The sequence below is a fragment of the Penicillium vulpinum genome (genome assembly GCF_028829585.1).
Source record: "Penicillium vulpinum strain IBT 29486 chromosome Unknown utg000001l_segment0_segment0, whole genome shotgun sequence".
In the NCBI taxonomy this organism is placed as follows: Eukaryota; Fungi; Ascomycota; class Eurotiomycetes; order Eurotiales; family Aspergillaceae; genus Penicillium; species Penicillium vulpinum.
In genome coordinates, this window is record NW_026643241.1 from 2789787 (window position 1) to 2811303 (window position 21517).

Below are 21517 nucleotides of genomic sequence, written 5' to 3' on the forward strand. Positions count from 1 at the left end.
TGAGGCAGTCAATCTAAAAAAAAAAAAGTCAAGGAAAGAATCTTGGGAAGCTGCATGCATCCTCGGCATGGTGACATCCACTCCGGTGTCCTCTTTTGTTATATTTAAATGCCGTGACACTGTTATGCAGCTTTCGAGCCTACCTTTACGCATCCGTTCCTCTCGCCTCTTTTGCCCATTCCATAGCTCCGTTGCGGCAGCTAAGACTCCCGATGTCTTTGCCAACAGCCTCCGAAAGACCCTAGAGGCCCATCGGTCCACAAATCGGTCTCGGTTGGTCCGCAAAATCTATCCCAGTGAAGATCCCGCAGGACTCTGGCGGCCTGAGATCCCACCTAAGAGTCGCGTCGACTACCAACCACCCGTGGAACCAGCTCTATCCAACTCGGAATGTTCACCTGACACTCCTGCTCGCGTGTCTAAAAAACGCCAGAAAAAACGCAAAAGCCATGTGTATATATCATCTCACCGATCACTTATAAATCGATATGGAGAAGACGCGATTCAACCTACAGGAACAGGTCGGGCACAGAGTCCATGGCTGAGAAATTTGGAGCTGCCTCGCACCAATGCCGAGATCACCCTGGATGCAGAAATTCGAGCATTGGATCAATACCTGACCCCAAGAGCTCAAGAAAAAGACTGCATAGAGAAGCTTATGACAGAGGTAGCCTCAATTCTCAAAGCAGTGGTCCCACATGCTCCAAGAGTCATTGGATCCCACCGCACGGGTCTTGTACTGGCGCACTCGGGTCTTGACTTTCTATTACCATATGAAGATCTTCCTAGATCGCTAGAACGTGATCGAAGGCCGAGCCCCACGCGGCCTCAGATCCAAGATGCCCATATCCGCCTTCTACGTCAAGTCCAAAGAGCTCTACAGCACACAGATACATTCAGTGACCATGTCAAACTATCTGACAAGCGAAACCCTGCAATATCCGCTCGCCATCAGCCGACTGGACTGCTGCTACAATTCTATTGTGGCGAGGGTATCCCTGCCATCACGGAGTATCTGCAAGATTATCAGGTTGAATATCCTTCACTGCGACCTCTATACGCAGTAACACGCACGTTGCTAGAGGCGCGTGGTCTTTTTGGCTCACCGCAAGCGAGTATTGGACCGGATGCGCTAGCTATACTCATCGTGGCATTTCTGAAGATGAACCATGGCCGGTTTCCCGGGCCCAACAACTTGGGCAACCAGTTCCTTGCTTTTCTTCAGTTCTATGGCACTCAAGTTGACCTACAGTCTGTCGGTGTCGCTGTGGATCCTCCCGGACTTTTCAGTGAAGACATGTTACCTGTAGCACCCGACGCTGATGAACTTGCCCACCAACGCGGTCAGCGTTCTCTGATCAGCGCCAAGCGAACCGCTGCAGCGAAGCGGAATTTCCTTGTTGCACAACGATTATGCATACAAGACCCTACTCATTACATGAATGATCTAGGCCGGTCGTGTACTCGGACTTCTGAGCTGCAGAATGCATTTGAAGCTGCGTATCATCAGCTTCGTCACGCGTGCGACGAATGGACAAGCGATGGCAATGTCAAGAGTTCAAGTGTCCTTGCCACTACTCTACAGGCTAATTTTGATGTCCTAGAGAACGTACGCAATCAATTCGTGTATCTCTAGTCAAAGGAAGATATAATCTAGCGGTAGATAGAACGAATCAGCTAACAATCAGACCAAGATCCCCCTCTACATATGTCTTATCACATGTAGAAATTGCCCAAGGCAATATCATATTGTATTCGCATAGTCGTCTATAGTTTTGACGTTGGATTCTCTTTGTGATCACTGAACAAAGAAACACTGCCCTTATCCCCCTCGGTTTTTACAGGTAATGCAAGTCCCTTTCAATTTCCTCTATGAGTTTCTTCTTAAATTTCACAAACCATAAAAACAACGCTGAAAGCTACATATTTACTCGGCGGTGCCCAGCTGCCAAGGTGTGCTCATTTGATTACTAAGTCTATTTGACACGGACGCGACGCGACCTCGGGACTATCAGTTCGCGAGGGTCTTCGTGGCCGAAAACCGCGAAAATCAGCTAAGACTGACGAGTCTGATCGCTATGCTAGCCGCTAGCTTTGATTGATAACTATTTCTTCAAATGCCATCCTACAAGCGTGCGCAGTCTACGGACTCTAAGGAAAGCGATGAGTCCAACCAGCCAACCATGAGTTATTCGGTACGATTCAGCAAATCATAAGTTTAAGCAAAGCTAACAGTCACAGAGAAAACGACAGCGGGTGGATTCAGAGAGCTCAACGAATTCACCAACTTCTCCAGGCGCTGTTACCGACACCGCCGATTCGCTTCTAGCTGTTAACGACGATGCGCTTCTTGACGACGAGGACGAGCTAGAGCTCCGCCAGACCCAGCTCATACAAGAAAAATACTCACATCTGATCGACGAAGCCAATGTGCCTGCCGAACATGGAATTCTCGAACGCGTTGAGTGCTACAATTTCATGTGCCATGATCACTTTTATGTGGAGTTAGGCCCTTTGATCAACTTTATTGTTGGAAAGAACGGCAGCGGCAAGAGTGCGATCCTGACAGCCATTACCCTTTGTCTAGGTGGTAAAGCATCTGCGACAAATCGTGGCCAAAGCCTCAAAAATTTTATTAAAGAGGGCAAAGAAAATAGCACAATCATCGTTCGCATCAAGAACCAAGGCGACGGTGCCTATTTGTCAGATGATTTTGGGAAAACTATCATTATTGAGCGTCATTTCTCCCGAAGCGGTACCAGCGGGTTCAAGATCAAGTCAGAGAATGGGCGCATCGTCTCAACTAAAAAGGGCGAGCTGGATGCTATCACGGACTACTTTTCCTTGCAGATCGAAAATCCCATGAACGTACTCTCTCAAGATATGGCGCGGCAGTTCTTGAGTACATCAAGCCCAGCTGAGAAGTACAAGTTCTTTGTCAAAGGTGTTCAGTTAGAACAGCTCGATAACGACTACCGGCTGGTGGAGGAATCCCTCGACTCAATCGAAGAGAAGCTCAGAACATCAGCCCAAGACGTACAGGTCCTCCAAAACCGCAAGGAATTGGCCAAGAAAAAACTCGACATTTCTGACCAGCACGATTCCCTGAGAAAACGGGTCAGAAATATCCGAAGCCAAATGGCTTGGGCTCAAGTTGAAGAGCAAGAAAGAGTCAGTCCCACTCTGCCACCTTTTTGAGGATTGACTGACAAAACAGATGGAAACTTCACTCGCCGAACAAATCGCTGAAGCCGACCAGAAAATTGCTGAGGCTGAGTCTCGCCTCACTCGGTTTGATGCTGCCTTTGATGCAGTCGCCGCGGAGGAAACAGCCGCCGGTGAACATTCCTGGCGAGCTGCTGTCGCAGTGAATGAATCCCAGGACGAAAGGGACAAAATAAAAGAAAAATTGGACATTGAGATGGCCGGACGACATGATCTACAGGTATGTCCTTCCGGTCACTATGAAATACCTTCCCTAACTGTTCTGTATAGGCAGAACAACGCCAGATTAGGGAATATCTCAAAGCCGCAGAATCGAGAATCCAGGAAACCCAGCAAAAAGTTAACGATGAGAATCAGCGTCTCGCTGATGTGAGCGATGGCGGCTACGCTCGAAAACAAGAAGAGTGTGAAAAAGCCGCCAATGACGCTTCTGCTGCCCAAAAGGAATACGGAGAGCATCGCCAAGGTGCCGCTCGCATACGGGAAGACATTGAAACCGCTGAGAGAGATTATACAGAAGCAAAAGGTCCGCTTGAACAGAAAAAACGCGAGATTGGTCAAGCGGAGAACCAACTTCGGAATCTCACTAAAGAAGGTGGATCGAGACAGTCCGGTTTCAATTTCAAAATGCCTGCACTCCTCAAAGCCATTGAACAGGAACAATCATGGGAGTCAGCCCCTGTTGGTCCAATCGGTCACCATGTCACTCTGCTAGAACCGAAGTGGTCATCTATTTTGGAAAGAGTGTTTGGTGGCACGCTTGCCAGTTTCATTGTTTCATCCAAAAATGACATGAAGCTTCTTTTCGAAATCATGCGGCGGGTTCAGTGGTGAGTTTGACCAGAGGTTCACATTGGAACTGAAGCTGACCTGACAGCAACTGTCCAATCTTCATTGGCTCTGGTGGCCGTTTGGATACCTCAGCACACGAACCAGATTCTCAATACAATACTGTTTTACGAGCACTCCAGGTAGCCATCCCCTCCCGCGATTTATAGAATGTGCTGACCATTCAGATTGATAATGAATTAGTTCGGCGACAACTGATCATCAACCATGGCATTGAACAAATGCTGTTGATTGAGGACGTAAATGAAGCCTCCGCTGTACTATTCGACGGTGCACGACCAAGAAACGTTAAGCGCTGTTACTCCATTGATCCAAAAGATCGACGTCGAGGACTCCATCTTTCATACAGCCGAGCCGGAGAACCGAGTCAGGCTCCAGTTATGGGGTGGACCGATGGCCCGCGCATGAAATCCGACGTAGCCTTGCAAATCAAGTAAGTAAGCCCTTTTCCTCTTAATATGTGACACTGGCTGATGGTTTCAGTGCACAACGCGATATTATTGCCGACCTGAAGCGCCAACAGAATGAGATCGAACAATCATTATTAACTGCCAATTCACGTGTCGAGGCCTGCAAACAGGCACTGTTCCTACACGGTAGAACCGAGAAAGATCTGCAAATTCAAATGCAACGAATGGAAGATCATGCCGAGGGACTCAAAGACGCCTTAGACAAAGAGAACGCCGAGGATGGACGCATTGACGCCCTGCAAGCAGCCTTGAAGGAAGCCGAAGACGAGAAGCAGCTCAATGAGGGATCATACAAGGATAGCGAGGCAGCCATGAAAGCTATGTTGCAGACTCTCAAAGAAATTCGGCGGGAACTATCCGCCAAAGACTCCGAGCTTGGAACCCTCCGGGAAAAGCTACACGTTGCTGAAAGCGAGCAAAATCTTGTGAAAACGAAACAAGCCAAAATCCTCGACGAGAAGAACGAAGCTGTTAGACTTATCGACCAAGATAAACAGAACAAGACTGCAATCGAGGCGAGAAGAGAGCTAGCCAAAGCACGGGTTATTGAATACAATGAAAAGGCCAACTTGGTTTCTCCTCGAGTTCCTGTGGACGAAGGAGAAACACCAGGCAGCCTCGACAAAAAGCTTGATAAACTAGGCCGTGACTTAGATCGGTACAATTTGGAGTATGTATCTTGCAGCTTGTCGCTTAACAAAACTGACAGTCAACAGATTGGGAAGTTCTAGGGAGGAAATTGCGGCTGATGCAACAAGGACTGCAGCAACCTATGATCGAGCCTTGCAGCAACTTGAACAATTTTCGGCCTTGAGTCAGGTGATCACCCTTGATTTTTGTCTCTTTGATGTGATCTAATGTTTGTCTAGGCCCTCAAAGATACTCTACAGAACCGTAAGAAGAGATGGGAAATATTCAGGTCCCATATCTCGTCTAGAGCGAAAGCTCAATTCACCTATCTCTTGAGTGAGAGAAGTTTCCGTGGTCGGCTTCTGGCTGACCATACCAACAAACTTCTAGATCTACAAGTAAGCTTTTTTTTACAAACAAATGGACCGATCGATGCTGATTGCTGTCTAGGTTGAACCTGATATTACCAAGGATGATAGCACCGGGAGAGGTGCAAAGACACTGTCCGGTGGAGAAAAATCATTCTCACAAGTTTGTCTGTTGTTGTCTCTCTGGGAAGCCATGGGATCTCCGATTCGCTGTCTTGATGAATTGTAAGTTTTCTTCATGTCTTGATTTATTATCTGCTAACTTTTGAAGCGATGTGTATATGGATCATATTAACCGAAAGATGGCGATTGACATGCTTGTAAGTGTCACTTTCCCTTCCTAAGAATCCTCGCTGATTATTCTAGATGGTTGCTGCTAGACGATCTATTGGGCGACAGTTCATTCTGATCACGCCTGGTAGCAAGACCGACATCACCATCTCCGCGGATGTCAGAGTGAAGGAGTTGGCAGAGCCAGAACGTGGCCAAACGACCTTAACCTTCCGGGGCTGAAGCTACCAATTTCGGTAATGCTAATAATCTTATTTTCAGCGAAATACCCTTAAGAAATGCTATGATTGAAACTTATTCTTCATATTAGTACAGAGTACCGGAGTACATGTAGTACCTCTAGCAAACAGTAGTGATGGCACGTGACCATACCCAGCGGAACGTTTAGCTTCACTTTACCTCAAACCTCTTCGCTCCCCGCCATCATAATCTCAACCTCTACCTTTTTTCCCCCCTACTTGTCAACAAAACCGGTTTCTACCATTCTTTATTCTATCTGTGAACTCTTCCGCCTTTGGTATCAGAGAACTTGTCGGTTCCACACAGAAAGTTCATCTCATTGAATACCCATCTCCCGCATTCCCAACAACCTGACTTTATCAGTTTCAACAAGCATCCCTCTCCTCTCCTCAAGTTTCTATCACCTCAACTCTCTGCCAAAAATACTCCTCTTACAACTTCTGCGCACCCCCTTTCACATACACCCTTGATCACAAACAAAATTGGTCACCTCGCTTGTTTCCCAGCTCATCCTCTTAAGCACCTTATCGTCACAATGGCCGACGCGCTTGCTGCACAACTCGGCAATACTAAGCTGTAAGTCAATTATATTTTCTTTGTCCCTAAGCAAATCTGACTTGACTAGGGAAGCAACCTCAGAGCAAAGACTGCAGGACACATTGAATCTCCCCCCCAAAGATGCTCGCCCACAAACTGAGGTGAGGATTTTGTTAGCCTCAGTCAATCCCAAAATACTGATTCTGAATAGGACGTCACCGCCACAAAAGGCCTTGAGTTCGAGGATTTCTACATCAAACGTGAACTCATGATGGGCATTTTTGAGGCTGGATTTGAAAAGCCCTCCCCTATCCAAGAAGAAACGATACCAGTTGCCCTCACAGGCAGAGACATCTTGGCCCGAGCTAAGAACGGCACTGGAAAGACCGCTGCCTTTGTTATTCCCACCCTCGAGCGCATCAACCCCAAAAGTACAAAGACCCAGGCATTGATCCTAGTCCCCACACGAGAACTTGCCCTCCAGACATCACAGGTCTGCAAGACCCTTGGCAAACACCTAGGTATCAATGTCATGGTCACCACCGGTGGAACTGGCTTGATGGATGACATTATCCGATTGAATGACCCTGTTCACATTCTTGTGGGAACCCCGGGACGAGTACTGGATTTGGCTAGCAAAGGTGTCGCCGACTTGGCTGAATGCCCGACATTTGTGATGGATGAAGCAGACAAATTGCTGTCCCCTGAGTTCACTCCTGTTATTGAGCAACTTATGTCCTTCCACCCTAAGGATCGCCAGGTTATGCTCTTCAGTGCCACTTTCCCTCTGATTGTCAAGTCATTCAAGGACAAGCACATGCGCAACCCTTATGAGATCAACCTTATGGACGAACTTACTCTCCGCGGTATCACCCAGTACTATGCTTTCGTTGAGGAGAAGCAAAAGGTTCATTGCTTGAACACTCTTTTCTCCAAGCTTCAAATCAACCAATCGATCATTTTCTGCAACTCGACCAACCGGGTTGAGCTTCTGGCCAAAAAAATCACTGAACTCGGCTATTCGTGCTTTTACTCTCATGCCCGGATGCTTCAACAGCATCGTAACCGAGTCTTCCATGACTTCCGCAACGGTGTATGCCGCAACTTGGTCTGCTCTGACCTGTTGACCCGCGGTATTGATATTCAAGCCGTAAACGTTGTGATCAACTTTGATTTCCCGAAGAACGCGGAAACCTATCTTCACCGTATCGGTCGTTCGGGTCGCTTCGGACACTTAGGTCTCGCCATTAACCTCATCAACTGGGAGGATCGGTTCAATCTGTATAAGATTGAGCAAGAACTAGGTACTGAAATCCAGCCCATCCCTCAGAACATCGACAAGAAGCTTTATGTCTATGATTCACCCGAGAACATCCCTCGACCCATCTCCAACCCTCCACCTCAGACTGGGGCTGGATCCGTGAACATGAACGGCGACCGTCAACCTCGTCGGAACAACCACAATGGCCAACCGCAAGTGCATGGTCAACAAAATAGCCAGCAGCATGGTGGACAACCTAGCCAATACTACAATAATCGGGGACGCGGTTCTTACCGTGGTCGTGGACAGGGGCAACGTCGTGGGACACAAAATGACGCCAACCGGATCACCTTTGGTCAACCAAACCCGGGTCAACCCCAGGCACCCATCTCCTAGGTTCAAAGATACCTAAACAACCTTTTTTTTTTTCAAATCGCTGCGCTTTGGTTTCCACGATCCTCTTATTCTATTCCGCTCTATCTTCGAAATCATGCCAGGCTATCCTAGCATTGATTCTCTGGTCATAATGATACGGGAGTGCAATGTATCATATGTCTTTTTCATTCCAGTTCCTTGTCCTGTGAGTTGGATCCTTGAGGGAAATGCATTTTCGGCGCCCACACCCTGCGTTTTCGGAGGCTGTATTCTGTGTTTCAGGGATTTGCAAGGCAAATGGCGTTCCACAGGACAAGCGTCTAATGTGATTTTTCCCAGGGGGACTATTTTTCTTATTTTCCCCACGAGGGACGACGTCACCCTTTACCAACCTTTTGTTGGCAGCCTGGAGTTCTCCCGCCACTCTACCATGCTTAGCCCTATTCTTGCCTACACCCACTTACTTTGTGTAATCGCCGTTGTTAGAGACGCGATGAAACACCACTCTCCGACTCTCAAAAACCCCCTAAAAAAAGAAGAAAAAAATGGAGGAGCACTAGTTGTTTAACGGATCTAGGTAGATTCAGCTAGTGAATTGACAATATCCCTCCAGTTTGTTCTTCTGTAATAATTTGTAGGATTTGATTAACCCGTTTTCGATCTTTATATATATGAATGAGATGTGTTAAAGAACTGGTCTCCCAGACTGATTTTACAGATCCAGCATCAACTCTGCGGTAATGGCACGTACCGAGCGCCGTATCTCGCTGGATCTCCGAGGTTCGGCGACTACAATTCCTCCAAACTACCAAAAAAATGGCGACGGTAAATAAGGATCAAAAAGCAAAGGTATATTCTCGAAATAATATATTCTGCTTGAAACTCACCAATAGACATAGCCCAGTGCCCTTCGCTCTATCCTTGCGGGGTCCACTGCTGGAGCCGTGGAGATCGGTAAAGAAGCTCAATGAACCCCTACCCTACCAGGCCACTAGCTAACCCGTATACTACAGCGATAACATACCCAGCCGAATGTATGATCCTTCGAATTTCTTACAACAATGGTTGCTAATTCTATGCAGTTGCGAAGACCCGCACTCAGCTCAATCGCCAGCTTACCCAGGGCCAAAAGCTACCATGGCCACCGTTCGGAAGCCAGTGGTATGCAGGATGTACGACATTGATTATTGGAAACTCGCTCAAGGCTGGAATTAGTGCGTCTACCTCCCGTAATTGTCTGGGCCGCCGCTGATACGTACTAGGATTCGTCGCTTTCGATGCCATAAAATCGGTTCTTCAGGATGAGAATGGCAAGATCTCAGGACCAAGGACGGTTGTTGCTGGATTTGGCGCTGGATTCACCGAGTCTCTTTTTGCCGTCACCCCCTTTGAGAGCATTAAGACCCAATTGTGAGCTCCCCTCGTATTTCTGGCTGGCTCTACTGACCGAACTATAGGATTGATGACCGGAAGTCTGCCAACCCTCGGATGCGTGGTTTCTTGCACGGTAGCAGGATCATTTTCAAGGAGAGAGGTGTCAAGGGCTTCTTCCAAGGTTTTGTTCCCACTACAGCAAGACAGGCCGCCAACTCGGCAACCCGATTCACAGCCTACACAACATTGAAGCAGTTTGCAGAGGGCTATACGGCGCCAGGCGAAAAGCTGGGCACTGCAGCCACCTTTGGAATTGGTGGAGTTGCAGGGTTCATCACTGTGTAAGACTCCCTGGAGGAGATGAATCAAATTCAAATCCAAACTAACATGAATCAGTTACGTGACCCAACCATTGGACACGGTCAAGACAAGGTTAATATTCCCGCGGGCTAATGGTATATCTAAGATATTAACGATATCAGAATGCAATCACTCGAGGCCAGCAAGCATTACAAGAACAGCATTGTTTGCGCAACAAGAATCGTCAAGGATGAAGGTGTCTTCACATTGTGGTCTGGTGCTATGCCGCGACTTGCGAGACTTATCATGAGTGGGGGAATTGTGTTCACCATGTTTGTGACAGATCCAAGTCATACTACGAAAGTTGCTAACTGTTGGACAGGTACGAGAAGGCTATGGATGGGCTGGACCTCTTGGATCCGGAGCGAAAGTATTTGTAGAACAATAAATTCAGACTTTAATAGAATATATGGTATCATTGTACATGAAAAAAAGGCTCTGTTATTTACTCTTTATTTTTGCCATGTCCTCAGCAAGCATAGCCTCAACTTCAGTATCAGCCATCCACGTCCGTACACTATCCATCACAGTGTCTAAACCATCACCGCCATCAAGAATACTATCCAGATTGTGGATCGTGATGCCTGTGCGATGATCAGTGCAGCGACTTTGACCAAAATTGTAGGTTCGAATTTTATCACCTCGACCCATTTTGGCTACACCACCCAGTATACCTCGTCTGAGTTGCATAAGCTCTTGCTCGCGGGCTTCTTGTCGGGCTTCAGCCAGTTTTGCCCGTAGCATCTGCCAGGCCTTTCTGCGATTGGCCTGCTGGGACCGTTCGTCTTGCATGGAGACGACTGTATGCGTGGGGATATGGGTCAGTCGAATGGCGGACTCGGTTTTGTTAACGTGTTGCCCTCCAGCACCTGAAGCCCTCATCTTTTCAACCCGCACCTCTTGCGGGTCAATATAGTAATCGCTGTTTGGATCTTCAAAGTTCACTGCGCTATCCATCTCGCTGCCGTCCTCTGGGAAACTCGGCAAGACCATTACACTGACAGCGCTAGTATGGGTGCGACCCTTGGTCTCAGTTGCGGGTACTCTCTGCACCCTATGTACCCCTGATTCAGTTCGTAATATATCATATGCACCATTGGCTTCAATTTCAATTACTGCCTCACTGAGACGGTCGTCGGACGCGCCGACCTCTGTATCCTGCTTCAAAATTGTTGGACGGAGGCCCTTTCGGGAGCAAAAAGCAACGTACATCCGTAACATCTCAAAAGCAAACAAACCTGCTTCATCTCCGCCTGCGCCAGGTCGAATTTCGAGCAAGCAAGGAAGGTCTGCAAATGGATGTCGCGGAATGAGGGCCTTCTTCAGTCGGTCTGATATCGTTGGCAAGGCATTGCGACTACTCTCAAGGTCTTCTGTTGCCAAAGACCGCAGTTCAGCGTCGGTGCTGGGGTCGGTTAATAGGGACTTGAGCTCGATGATAGACTAGCGGAATTAGTAGGGTTCCAATAAAAGACTCCGGAGGTGCATACATCATTGGCATTAACCCATTCTTTCAAGATATTCGCAATTGGTGCCAGTTCCCCGGCTCGTCTGGCGGTTTTTGCATCAAATGAGTCTCCCAGTCGTTCGGAAAGCTTTGTGTGTTCAGCTGCAAGTAGGCGGGCTCTGGTTAAAAGTGCTGGAGACAAGGCAGAATCGGATGCTTCCTCGTAATTAGCATATTGATCAGAAAGTAGCCAAACCGGTCTTACCGGTATGTACGCCTCGCAAAGGCGAGAATTTCAGGCCAAGGCTAGGCCTCAAGATAATTCGACATATTGAATTGGCGACCATACTTCGAGTCACTTAATGAACATCAAAATTTGGAACGAAAGCGATTGGAGACAATTACATGTCACATGACGGTAACGGAACAATACGAGACGTAAAGGCCACGGAGTATGCTCATCCAGCTTCAACTTCCTTGTTCATTGTTCATTGTTCATTGCGCTTTGCACTTTACCATTTTGTCCTGGGTTTTTGGATCATGCCCCTCTTCTTGCTCTCCTAGGGAGACTAATTCTACACCAAAATCTTCATTTACATCTCCATTAACTACATAGTTACTGCGTCGCATACTCCCCAAGATGCTCGTTTCCTTGGAATCACTCACGGCCTTCCTGGCTTGTTTCTCGGCTGGATACGCCCTTGAAATCCCCTCAGACATCCCTCTCTCTGAATTGATCTCTTCCGCCAAAGCCCACCTCGCGCATGGCTCACCCCGAGATGCCGTGGTATACTTCGACGCCGCCGTCTCACGCGACCCAACCAACTATATCACTATCTTCCAGCGGGGTGCAGCTTATCTGTCCATCGGCAAAAACTCACAGGCCTCAAGTGACTTTGATCGAGTTCTAGAACTCAAACCAGACTTTGAGGGCGCTCTTCTACAACGATCTCGCTTAAAGGCACGCTCCGCGCATTGGCAAGACGCCTTGCAGGACCTTGAGCGGGCCGGAAAGAAGTCGACGGACGATTACAAGGAATTAGAAGCCGCACGGGATGCAGCCACATTGGCTCTCGATGCCGAAAAGCAGGGCGTCTGGGAGACGTGTGTCTCGGAGGCGAATGTGGCCATCCTAAAGGCAAATACGGCACTGCCTCTGCGGCAAGCTCGAGCTCATTGTCACTTTGAAAAAGGCGAGACCGAAGAAGGGCTTAGTGATTTGGCACATGTTCTGCAAATGTCCCCGAGCTTGGTCGAACCTCACCTGCAAATGTCGTCAATGCTGTTTTACTCTCTAGCGGACAGTGGCCGTGGCCTTGCTCAAATCCGTAAATGTCTCCATACTGATCCCGACTCGAAACCGTGCAACCGTCTCTATCGGCGTGAACGCAAGCTTGTCAAGCAGGTAGAGAAATTGCATAATGCCCTTGGCGCACGTAAATTCAGCAATGCGGCAAATATCATGGTCGGCGATAACGAATCCAGTGGACTGATTGCAGACATCAAGGCCGATGTTGAAGAAGCAAGACAGGCCAACCATATTCATCGCTTGGCACCGGATAATCTTTACACGTTCCTAGTCGAGAAGACCTGCGAGGCTTACCGTGAAGTGAGTATCCGCATCGCAGGTTTTGGTTTTCTGTCACTAACATGTATAGATGCATATGATCAAAAAGGCCGGTCCTTACTGCGCTGAGGCTCTTCAGCTTGTTCCTCACTCGCTTTCAGGGCTCCTGTATCAGGCCCAGACCGCTTTGGATGAGGATCGATTCGAGGATGCTATACGTACGCTTGAATCGGCCAAGGAGCATCATCCCAGTTCCCAAGAGGCGCAAACTCTCCAGCAAAAGGCCCAGACCTTACTCAGGCGTTCCAAGCAGAAAGATTACTATAAAGTCCTGGGTATTAGCCGTGATGCGGATGATCGGACAGTCAAGCGCGCGTATCGCCAGTTGGTGAAGCAACATCACCCTGATAAGGCCCACGCCCAGGGTGTAAGCAAAGAGGAAGCAGAGAAAAAGATGGCGGCCATCAACGAAGCCTACGAGGTTCTATCTGACTCCGAACTCCGGACACGGTTTGACAACGGCGATGATCCCAATGATCCTGAATCGCAGCAACGGGGTAGTCAGTTCCAGGGTCATCCATTCGGTGGCGGCGGTCAACAGTTCTTCTTCCAACAGGGCGGTCCACAATTCCAGGGAAGTTTCAAATTCCCTGGTGGATTCCGCTGATCGGATTGTTTTTTTTTTCTGTGGGACATACCAGGTGTTCGTGGGGTTTCTCAATGTATTTGGAAAGCTATTCATGGATTTGAAGCTCACATGAGAAATAGGTTTAGGGAAGTACATAGACTCATTCTCTTCTTGAATTAAATTGATTTGGATTGGAGTAAAGATATCAAATAAAATAGAAGTATCTGGATTGCAATTTCATTCTCGTGGAGCATCTGTCAAGGGCACGTAGCTCACTTGGAAGACCTTCTCCTTGTGAATGGATCCGTCTTCCCTTTTATCCACCACCCAGATATACTGACCACCGCTGAGGCTATCCATGGCATTCTCGTCATCTTCCGATTCCACCGGGATGAAGAGTCTCCCGGGAGCACGCAGCTGATCCACCAGCGTTTGGTGAAGCTTGTCGGCAGCGGCACCAACGTGGATGGCATCATATGGCGCGCTTTCTTTCCATCCAAGGCGTCCATCGCCAGTAATAAACTTGACGGTTGTAGATGTCTGGAACTCAGTACCTTTCTTGGACTTGTTCATGTTGGTGCGCGCCAGGTTTGTCAGCTCGGAGATATGGTCAATGCCAATCACCTGTCCCGGGGCATTGGAATCGGTCACCAGATTGGCAAGGACATGAGTCAAGTATCCTGAACCAGATCCAATATCCAACGCTCGAGCACCTGGTTTGAGATAATCAATCAGATACTCACATGCATGGCCATGCATGTGGGGTGCTGATATAGTGGCTCCATGTCCAATGGGCTGAGGCGAGTCTGAATATGGCCTTGATGGAGCATAATGTGCCCGATCAACCTTGATCATGTTAGAAAGGACATTGAATAGGATATATTGAATATGCTCACTCCTATCATGGCATCTTTCACACGCTCGTTCTGTATCAATCCAGCCTTGAATAGGTTCTCGACCAATTCAGTATTGGTAGATCCAGAACAATACCACGCCATGGTCATAGCCTGTGTTGCTTTGACGGGTTTGAGTTTTGGTTTTATGCGCAGACTAGACATGGGTTGTAGGGTGTTGAATGGTGACAGGGGAAAAGTTTCCTGTCTACTATGTAATGGTTAATTACATAGCAAGTACATCATGTATGTGTGACTCTCCCACAGATGGTTATATATAAATGACGCCATGATATCCGCATTCACTACACATCACAAGTAAAACCTGATTTATACATACATACATACATATATATATATATATAGTAAAAGCAATGTAATTCCAATATATCCCAAGCTACATAGCAAGTAGTTGCATATGTAGTAAATATAATACTAAAATGGGACTGAGTCACGTGAAAGAGATATCAAAACATCCGGGCATATTGATAATCCAGCATTGACGGCACCTAGGCAGGTGACATTGCCGACTAATCGTGCCGACTAAGCGCTTTCACACAATTGTTGTTGGAAAAGTTACACCTATAAGGCACCATGGACTCCTCTAGGACTGCTCATATACCTTTCATCTGATACCTTTGCCGCCTCGGCATTGACTTCAAAATGGCGGAACGAAACCCGGGCATACGAGCCACAGTGGATTTATTGATCTTCGACTACATGGTCTGTATGTGCATCAGTGGGCTCCTAGAAGCGGTACATCAAGCAAGACCAACGGAGGACATTGAATGGTTTGCGCTTCTTGTTGAACGTAAGCACTAGAACTTCCTAGCAAAGGAGCATTCATACCGACTAATACTCTAGAATTCCACCGGCGGCTCCTCGATCATCGTCTTGAGGGCCCCCTGCCCTGGGACTTGGACCTCAAATTGCGTATCCTCTACCTGTCCAATCATTTTCTCCACTGGTACCCCCCCCAAAGATCGTGACCTCGGTCACTTTGTGACCCTGTCGGATATCGCGGTTCAGTTCATGGACTTCTGTCACTCTGCAGTTGCCAACGTATCCCGCAGACGTTGGTTCGACCTAGGTGCCCACTTCATGGTCCATGCAATGCTTGAAGAAGAAGTGCGTTTCCCAGAGCAGCTCAACAGACTCTGCAACTGGAGAACCAACGACAGCGAACTCGATATATGGTGGGAAGTCAGCCGGACCATGTTCCTTGAGCACATGCCACCTCCATTTGGTACCGCGGATCCAATGAGCCGAGAAGAACTTAGTGAAAAGTTTCCTCTCCAATGCTTGCAGCATCGTTATGTCGATTTTTTCGAGGATCTTATGGAAGTCCTGGACGCGCCTCTTCTTTTGCAACTGGAGCAGGGCCAACTGGAAGGCCTGACCCGGGAGCAGACACAGCAGATTCGAGAATACTGTGGATTCTGGTAGTCTCGCTCAAAATATACGAGAGCAATGTCCTTCTATATGCTCCTATGTGTAGTTATGCCAAGTCGGACACGTGAGGGCCAGGGATCCGCGGACCACGAGTGGTCTGAAGCGCGATACAACATGTAAACCAACTTGACCTACTGATCGTTGAATCTCAATCAATTCTCAACAGCCGATCAAATATCGAAAGCAATGTAACATATAACATATAGTACTTAAGGGCCCCGCTGACAGACTTGTCCTTGACATGGCATTTATATCTTAGAACAGAATAATTTACAAAGGGCGCAAGGCCGCTCTAGGTACGAGAACACAGATAATTAAAAGGCGTGTGACAAAACACTCATGTCACCTAGCCAAGCAGCATGCGCCGGGGGTCCTCAATGTATTCCTTGACCTGCGGTGGGATTAGTGATTGATTCAAGCGGATGAGGAGGAAGACATACCTTGACAAGGAAAGTAACGGCCTCGCGACCATCTAGAAGACGGTGATCGTAGGTGAGAGCCAGATACATCATCTAGAAATATCAGTAAATCGAAGGAAGTAATTGGATTGTCTGTACGTACGGGACGGATCTCAACCTTGCCGTTCACAGCGACAGGCTTGTCCTTAATGGCGTGGAGACCCAAGACAGCTAGACAAAATTAGATTCAAACCCCAAAGATATCACGAGAGAACTGACCTGTTTGGGGAACGTTGATAATTGGTGTGCCCATCAGTGAGCCAAAGACACCACCCTGAGGTCAAGTTAGCCATGTTATTCTTAAACGTATGGAGGCAGAAAACATACGTTACTGATGGTGAAGGTACCGCCGGCCATGTCTTCAATGGTCAACTTGTTGTCACGAGCCTACTGCAGGTCAGTGAACTGGACATCTCCGCCATAAGGAAAAAAAAAAAACTGCCCACCTTCTTTCCAAGGTCGGCAATGGCCTTCTCGATGCCAACAAGATCCTTGCCTTCAGTGTTACGGACAACAGGGGTCACAAGACCCTTCTCGGTGGCGACTGCAACGCTGATGTCAACGTAGTCGCGGTAGACAATGGTGTCACCGCCGTTAGGACCCTCGATGGAAGCGTTGACAGCGGGGATATCCTTCATGGCAAGCACACAAGCACGAGAGAAGGCGCTCATGAAACCAAGCTTCACACCGGTCTTCTTGAGCACATCATCCTTGTACAGTTTCCGGAACTCCATCAGCGAGGACATGTCAACCTCGTTGAAAGTAGTGAGAGAAGCGGCGGTATTCTGGGACTGCTTCAGGCGCTCGGCAATACGCAGACGCATACGGTTCATTTTGACCTAGACAAAAAAAATTAGTTCAAGCCAAAATCAAAGACCAATCAACATACCCGGCGTTCCTCACGACCGCCAAGAGCTGGCTGTTCGGCGGCCTGGGGCTTGGACTCCGCCTTGGGAGCCTGCTTAGGGGGTGCAGCCTTCTTAGATTCGGGCTCTTTGGGCTTCTCAGTCTCGACAGGGGCGGGTGAAGCATCCTTCTTAGGCCCAGATTCCTTGGGCTCCTTGGGCTTCTCGGCGCCCTCGTCCTTCTTTCCACCCTCGGGGGCCGCACCAAGCTCGATCTTGACGAGATCCTGGCCGACGGTAACGGTATCTTCCTCGTTCACAAGGAACTCCTTGATGGTACCGGACTCTGGAGCATTGACCGAAACATCAATCTAACAGAAAATCCATATTAGCAACAGTATTAGTTGTGACGGGGTGGGGTAGTTGGTATTGACCTTGTCTGTTTCAATTGTCGCAATTTCCTCGTCACGCTCAACAAAATCGCCAACCTCTATACTAGAATAAGTAAATGCCAATTGTTTAACCACGGATAAAGCACCATACGTTTTGAGAACTGCTTGAGGGTACCCTCTGTAATCGACTCGGCCATGCTGGGGACCTTGATGATGGAGTCAGCTAAGCAGGATTAGCAACTGATCAAAAATACTGCTCAAGAAAGGCATTTACCATAGGTACGAAGTTGGTGACCTCCCAGAGGAGCAAGGTTGAGTCGCGAGACATTGATGCTATAGGGTTGTATGAGCCAAATTTGCGACGAATGGTAATGACATAGATACTTACCAGGAGGAAGAGACCTGTAACAAGCTCGAAGCTGAGCTAGCCAAAGTCTTTCGTGTGAGGGTAGACAATCCCTTGAAATTGCGGAACTGGCTTGATGCCCGAGGAGTGGTCCTGGCTACAGCCGAGAAGCGCTGGCCCGAGAGGCGCGCAATAGAGACTCGAGATGCCATGGCGAATTGAAGCTAAATTTATTCAGCTAGGAAAAAGCCGAACCAGTTTGGTAGGAGAAGATGCTTCAACCCTAAAAATTAGTGGAAGCAAAGAAGATCAAGCTCGGATTGGATCGGGTTCTAAAGTAAACCGGGCGCCCTTCGGCAGAGGCGGAGTATTCTTCTTACACTACGGTGACGAGGAGAGACCTTTCAAGCAGTTTGTTGCTACGGGGCCGGGTAGTGACCATTTGGGCAAACTGATACCGAGCGAATTAGGAAGCCCAGAATAGTCAACCTGACGACATTGAAACTCTCAACCCCAACGCATTATCCACCAGGAACCCTAATAATCTCCAAGGTTGTCATTTCTCTTTGATAGATCCGTTTATCAACACATATCCTTTTTTTGTTTTCCTTTTTCTCTTCCAGCTGGCCGGAATTGGACCCGGGACAAATCTTGAAGAACAATGTCCACCTTCGCTGTTAAGTCGGTAGGCCGGTGTTCCCCTAGAGGACTGTTCACTGATCTGCTGTAGGTCGCTTTACCGGCGCTCCCTGAAACTGTCCCTTGACTGGGCCGTCCACCGGCAGATCTGGCGTGGACAGGCTGTCTATATCCGATCCCTTTTCGAAGCCAACAAGGACGTCCGCGATCCTCGGCAGCAACAGGTATGTGGGCCTGAAATCTATGGTTGGCAACTCTAACAGATGGTCTAGGTTTTGCTGCGCGAGACAGAGAAGCTCTTGGAGAGCTGGAAGCACCCTGACCCATACCGGGCGCCTACTGCGCCCGGCGGCAACAAATGGGAGCGCAACCTGCCAGCCCGAATCCTGCCATGTAAGTTCACATCCCCATATAACCTTGAATTTGCACTGATCATGAAACAATATAGATGCCCAACCCCCCGCTGCACACTGAGTCAAATCGATACCACAAAACACAATATGAGGATTGGGCCAATCGCAAACATGAAATATGCATTTCTTTCCTGAAGATGTAGAGTATCCAACCGGAATGTAGAATTTACAATTTTGTTTTTGTACTATAAATAGCTACCATGAATACCATTTTGAGGTACAAAAGTCGAGCCCGTATATTTATTTTATACACTTGGGAAACCTGGAGTTTTTATTGATTTGGGCTCAAACCTAGGGCTAGTATCCGAAAGTTGAAATCCCTCAAGCAAGGTTAAGGTCGCCGGTATCATTCCATGTCCGTAGACATAATGTACAGCCAGGAAATTGATAGAGAGAAAATGGAAAAGAAAAAAAAGAGAAAACGCAGAGCCATAACGTGCCCGTCCCATAACCCCATTATCGTGTCAAAGAACCAATCCGCGCCGGAAAAACAAACAACCCGCGAGAAAGAAAGAAAATAGAGAGCCCCTTACAGCTCCTGGCTGCCCTTGCCGGCCTTGGGAGTCTTCTTGGGGAGAAGGTCTGAAACACACATTAGCATATGATACAAGAATAGAAATTTGGGGTGAGTGTGTATATATATAACATACTCTGGTGGATGTTAGGAAGAACACCACCCTGGGCAATGGTGACGTGACCCAAGAGCTTGTTCAACTCCTCATCATTGCGGATGGCAAGCTGGAGGTGACGGGGGATGATACGAGTCTTCTTATTGTCACGAGCGGCGTTTCCAGCCAACTCGAGAATCTCAGCAGCGAGGTACTCGAGAACAGCAGCGAGGTAAACGGGAGCACCGGCACCGACACGCTGGGCGTAGTTGCCCTTCCGGAGAAGACGGTGGACACGGCCAACGGGGAAGGCCAAACCAGCCTTGGAGGAACGGCTGATGTTGATGTCAGTATGAAACGTATATGCAAGACGCGAATTATAAACAACTTACGACTGCGCGTTCTTGCTGCCGCTAGCCTTGCCGCCGGACTTTCCGCCAGTCATTTTGATGGTTTTTGAGAAAAGGGGAGTTGGGTAGAAAAGGAAGAGAAGTTATTGAAGATGGAAAGCTTGGATTATGGTGTAAAGTCGCAAGAGCAGGTGGGAGAGCGTGTGGAAGCGGAGGACCTTTATAAGGACGCGGTGAGGGTGACGTTGGGACGGCATCAATGGCCCTCCAGATCACGGCCTCGCTTAGATGTTGCAGCCAATGATCAATCAGATCAGACATTCCCCTTCGGGAATGGCTTGGTAATTAAAGTCCATTACCATACATGACAGTCATCTGAACGTGATTTCACCCCACCTCTACCACCTTAAGACGCGTCAATGTCAGTTTAATCATACAGATCATACCATAGTGTTACCGTATTGAAATTCGGCCTCCTTTGCACCCCCCTCCAGGATCAACTGGCCTTTGGAACACGAGTATAAAGACGGTGTCTCCCCTCGTCACCGCGTCTCTTTGACTTTCCCTTCCACATTCCATCTCTGTTTCCCACCCACACGCTTCATCCATCTTTACACTTAACTCTTCCAACTCCTTTCCCAACCAACTTTCCGATTTACATTCAAAATGCCCCCCAAGGCCGCTGAAAAGAAGCCCTCCACCGGTGGCAAGGCCCCCGTTGGCGGCAAGGCCCCTGCTGAGAAGAAGGAGGCTGGAAAGAAGACTGCCACCGCTGCCACTGGCGAGAAGAAGAAGCGCGGCAAGACCCGCAAGGAGACCTACTCTTCTTACATCTACAAGGGTGAGTTGATTCTTGAAAACAACGTTGCAAGAGGGGGGAAACAAAGACGCGTCCATACTGACTTCATTTTTAGTCCTCAAGCAGGTCCACCCCGACACTGGTATTTCTACCCGTGCTATGTCCATCTTGAACTCCTTCGTCAACGGTATGTATTTCACCCAAAAAAAAAACGCGTTTACGTGTTTGTCATGTCTCATTTTCTGACTTGTCTCATTTTCCAGACATTTTCGAGCGTGTCGCTACTGAAGCCTCCAAGCTGGCTGCTTACAACAAGAAGTCCACCATTTCTTCCCGGGAGATCCAGACCTCTGTCCGCCTTATCCTTCCCGGTGAGCTGGCCAAGCACGCCGTCTCTGAGGGAACCAAGGCTGTGACCAAGTACTCTTCTTCCGCCAAATAAGCGGCTTTTTTTTAACGTTATTTTTTTCTTTCTTTCCCTCTCCTTTCCTCCAGCTTGCTTTTGTTTTTATCGCCTCTTGATCTGTTATAGGCTTTGAGGTGGTCGGTTATGGGTGTTTTGCGGGTTTCTAATGCGTCATGGGATGGCTTGAATTTTCTTTTCCCCGATGGGTGATTTTTTTTTTTTGAATGGTTACCACTCGATACGTGAATGCGGTGTAACATAACTCGGGTCTGGGGCAGGCATGGATTGGCCTCC

The 21517-nt window shown here is 48.2% G+C and overlaps 12 protein-coding genes across 12 annotated transcripts; 8 read left to right on the top strand and 4 right to left on the bottom strand.

Annotated features, from left to right (window-relative positions):
- Nucleotides 1-67: 67 nt before the first annotated feature.
- N7479_001036 (uncharacterized protein) lies at nt 68-1636 on the top strand (the record flags this gene model as incomplete). The annotated part of the gene is made up of 1 exon (XM_057248734.1): nt 68-1636. One exon carries the CDS (start codon nt 68-70, stop codon nt 1634-1636), a length of 1569 nt encoding a protein of 522 aa, XP_057113166.1.
- A 481-nt stretch (nt 1637-2117) lies between these two features.
- On the top strand, nt 2118-6055 carry N7479_001037 (DNA repair protein SMC6; the record flags this gene model as incomplete). Its single annotated transcript, XM_057248735.1, has 12 exons — nt 2118-2195; nt 2242-3171; nt 3218-3445; nt 3496-4055; nt 4103-4196; nt 4242-4507; nt 4558-5214; nt 5261-5363; nt 5414-5572; nt 5625-5767; nt 5814-5862; nt 5909-6055. The coding sequence occupies 12 exons, from the start codon at nt 2118-2120 to the stop codon at nt 6053-6055; spliced, it is 3414 nt and encodes a 1137-aa protein (XP_057113167.1).
- A 539-nt stretch (nt 6056-6594) lies between these two features.
- dhh1 (DExD/H-box ATP-dependent RNA helicase DHH1) lies at nt 6595-8267 on the top strand (the record flags this gene model as incomplete). The annotated part of the gene is made up of 3 exons (XM_057248736.1): nt 6595-6649; nt 6699-6771; nt 6822-8267. The coding sequence occupies exons 1-3, from the start codon at nt 6609-6611 to the stop codon at nt 8265-8267; spliced, it is 1560 nt and encodes a 519-aa protein (XP_057113168.1). The 5' UTR covers nt 6595-6608.
- A 795-nt stretch (nt 8268-9062) lies between these two features.
- On the top strand, nt 9063-10360 carry N7479_001039 (putative mitochondrial tricarboxylate transporter (Ctp); the record flags this gene model as incomplete). The annotated part of the gene is made up of 9 exons (XM_057248737.1): nt 9063-9095; nt 9146-9200; nt 9260-9280; nt 9329-9460; nt 9509-9656; nt 9704-9961; nt 10017-10052; nt 10103-10252; nt 10303-10360. 9 exons carry the CDS (start codon nt 9063-9065, stop codon nt 10358-10360), a joined length of 891 nt encoding a protein of 296 aa, XP_057113169.1.
- A 61-nt stretch (nt 10361-10421) lies between these two features.
- On the bottom strand, nt 10422-11774 carry N7479_001040 (putative mitochondrial translation release factor (RF-1); the record flags this gene model as incomplete). Its single annotated transcript, XM_057248738.1, has 3 exons — nt 10422-11423; nt 11471-11643; nt 11693-11774. The coding sequence occupies 3 exons, from the start codon at nt 11772-11774 to the stop codon at nt 10422-10424; spliced, it is 1257 nt and encodes a 418-aa protein (XP_057113170.1).
- Nucleotides 11775-12067: 293 nt separating this feature from the next.
- Nucleotides 12068-13661, top strand: N7479_001041 (DnaJ and TPR domain protein; the record flags this gene model as incomplete). The annotated part of the gene is made up of 2 exons (XM_057248739.1): nt 12068-13036; nt 13086-13661. The coding sequence occupies 2 exons, from the start codon at nt 12068-12070 to the stop codon at nt 13659-13661; spliced, it is 1545 nt and encodes a 514-aa protein (XP_057113171.1).
- A 198-nt stretch (nt 13662-13859) lies between these two features.
- N7479_001042 (protein-L-isoaspartate O-methyltransferase) lies at nt 13860-14680 on the bottom strand (the record flags this gene model as incomplete). Its single annotated transcript, XM_057248740.1, has 2 exons — nt 13860-14468; nt 14519-14680. The coding sequence occupies 2 exons, from the start codon at nt 14678-14680 to the stop codon at nt 13860-13862; spliced, it is 771 nt and encodes a 256-aa protein (XP_057113172.1).
- A 498-nt stretch (nt 14681-15178) lies between these two features.
- Nucleotides 15179-15961, top strand: N7479_001043 (uncharacterized protein; the record flags this gene model as incomplete). The annotated part of the gene is made up of 3 exons (XM_057248741.1): nt 15179-15326; nt 15380-15448; nt 15498-15961. 3 exons carry the CDS (start codon nt 15179-15181, stop codon nt 15959-15961), a joined length of 681 nt encoding a protein of 226 aa, XP_057113173.1.
- Nucleotides 15962-16313: 352 nt separating this feature from the next.
- Nucleotides 16314-18220, bottom strand: N7479_001044 (uncharacterized protein; the record flags this gene model as incomplete). Its single annotated transcript, XM_057248742.1, has 11 exons — nt 16314-16358; nt 16408-16479; nt 16529-16596; nt 16645-16699; nt 16753-16812; nt 16872-17264; nt 17315-17641; nt 17705-17760; nt 17814-17885; nt 17937-17995; nt 18051-18220. 11 exons carry the CDS (start codon nt 18218-18220, stop codon nt 16314-16316), a joined length of 1377 nt encoding a protein of 458 aa, XP_057113174.1.
- A 477-nt stretch (nt 18221-18697) lies between these two features.
- On the top strand, nt 18698-19121 carry N7479_001045 (NADH dehydrogenase [ubiquinone] 1 beta subcomplex subunit 9; the record flags this gene model as incomplete). Its single annotated transcript, XM_057248743.1, has 3 exons — nt 18698-18871; nt 18920-19040; nt 19096-19121. Coding segments are annotated over 3 exons (321 nt in total), but the record flags the coding sequence as incomplete, so codon positions are not given.
- Nucleotides 19122-19589: 468 nt separating this feature from the next.
- Nucleotides 19590-20143, bottom strand: N7479_001046 (histone H2A; the record flags this gene model as incomplete). Its single annotated transcript, XM_057248744.1, has 3 exons — nt 20061-20143; nt 19711-20003; nt 19590-19642 (listed from the first exon to the last, which is right to left on the bottom strand). Exons 1-3 carry the CDS (start codon nt 20111-20113, stop codon nt 19590-19592), a joined length of 399 nt encoding a protein of 132 aa, XP_057113176.1. The 5' UTR covers nt 20114-20143.
- Nucleotides 20144-20684: 541 nt separating this feature from the next.
- On the top strand, nt 20685-21259 carry N7479_001047 (histone H2B family protein; the record flags this gene model as incomplete). Its single annotated transcript, XM_057248745.1, has 3 exons — nt 20685-20859; nt 20933-21004; nt 21081-21259. The coding sequence occupies 3 exons, from the start codon at nt 20685-20687 to the stop codon at nt 21257-21259; spliced, it is 426 nt and encodes a 141-aa protein (XP_057113177.1).
- Nucleotides 21260-21517: the final 258 nt, after the last annotated feature.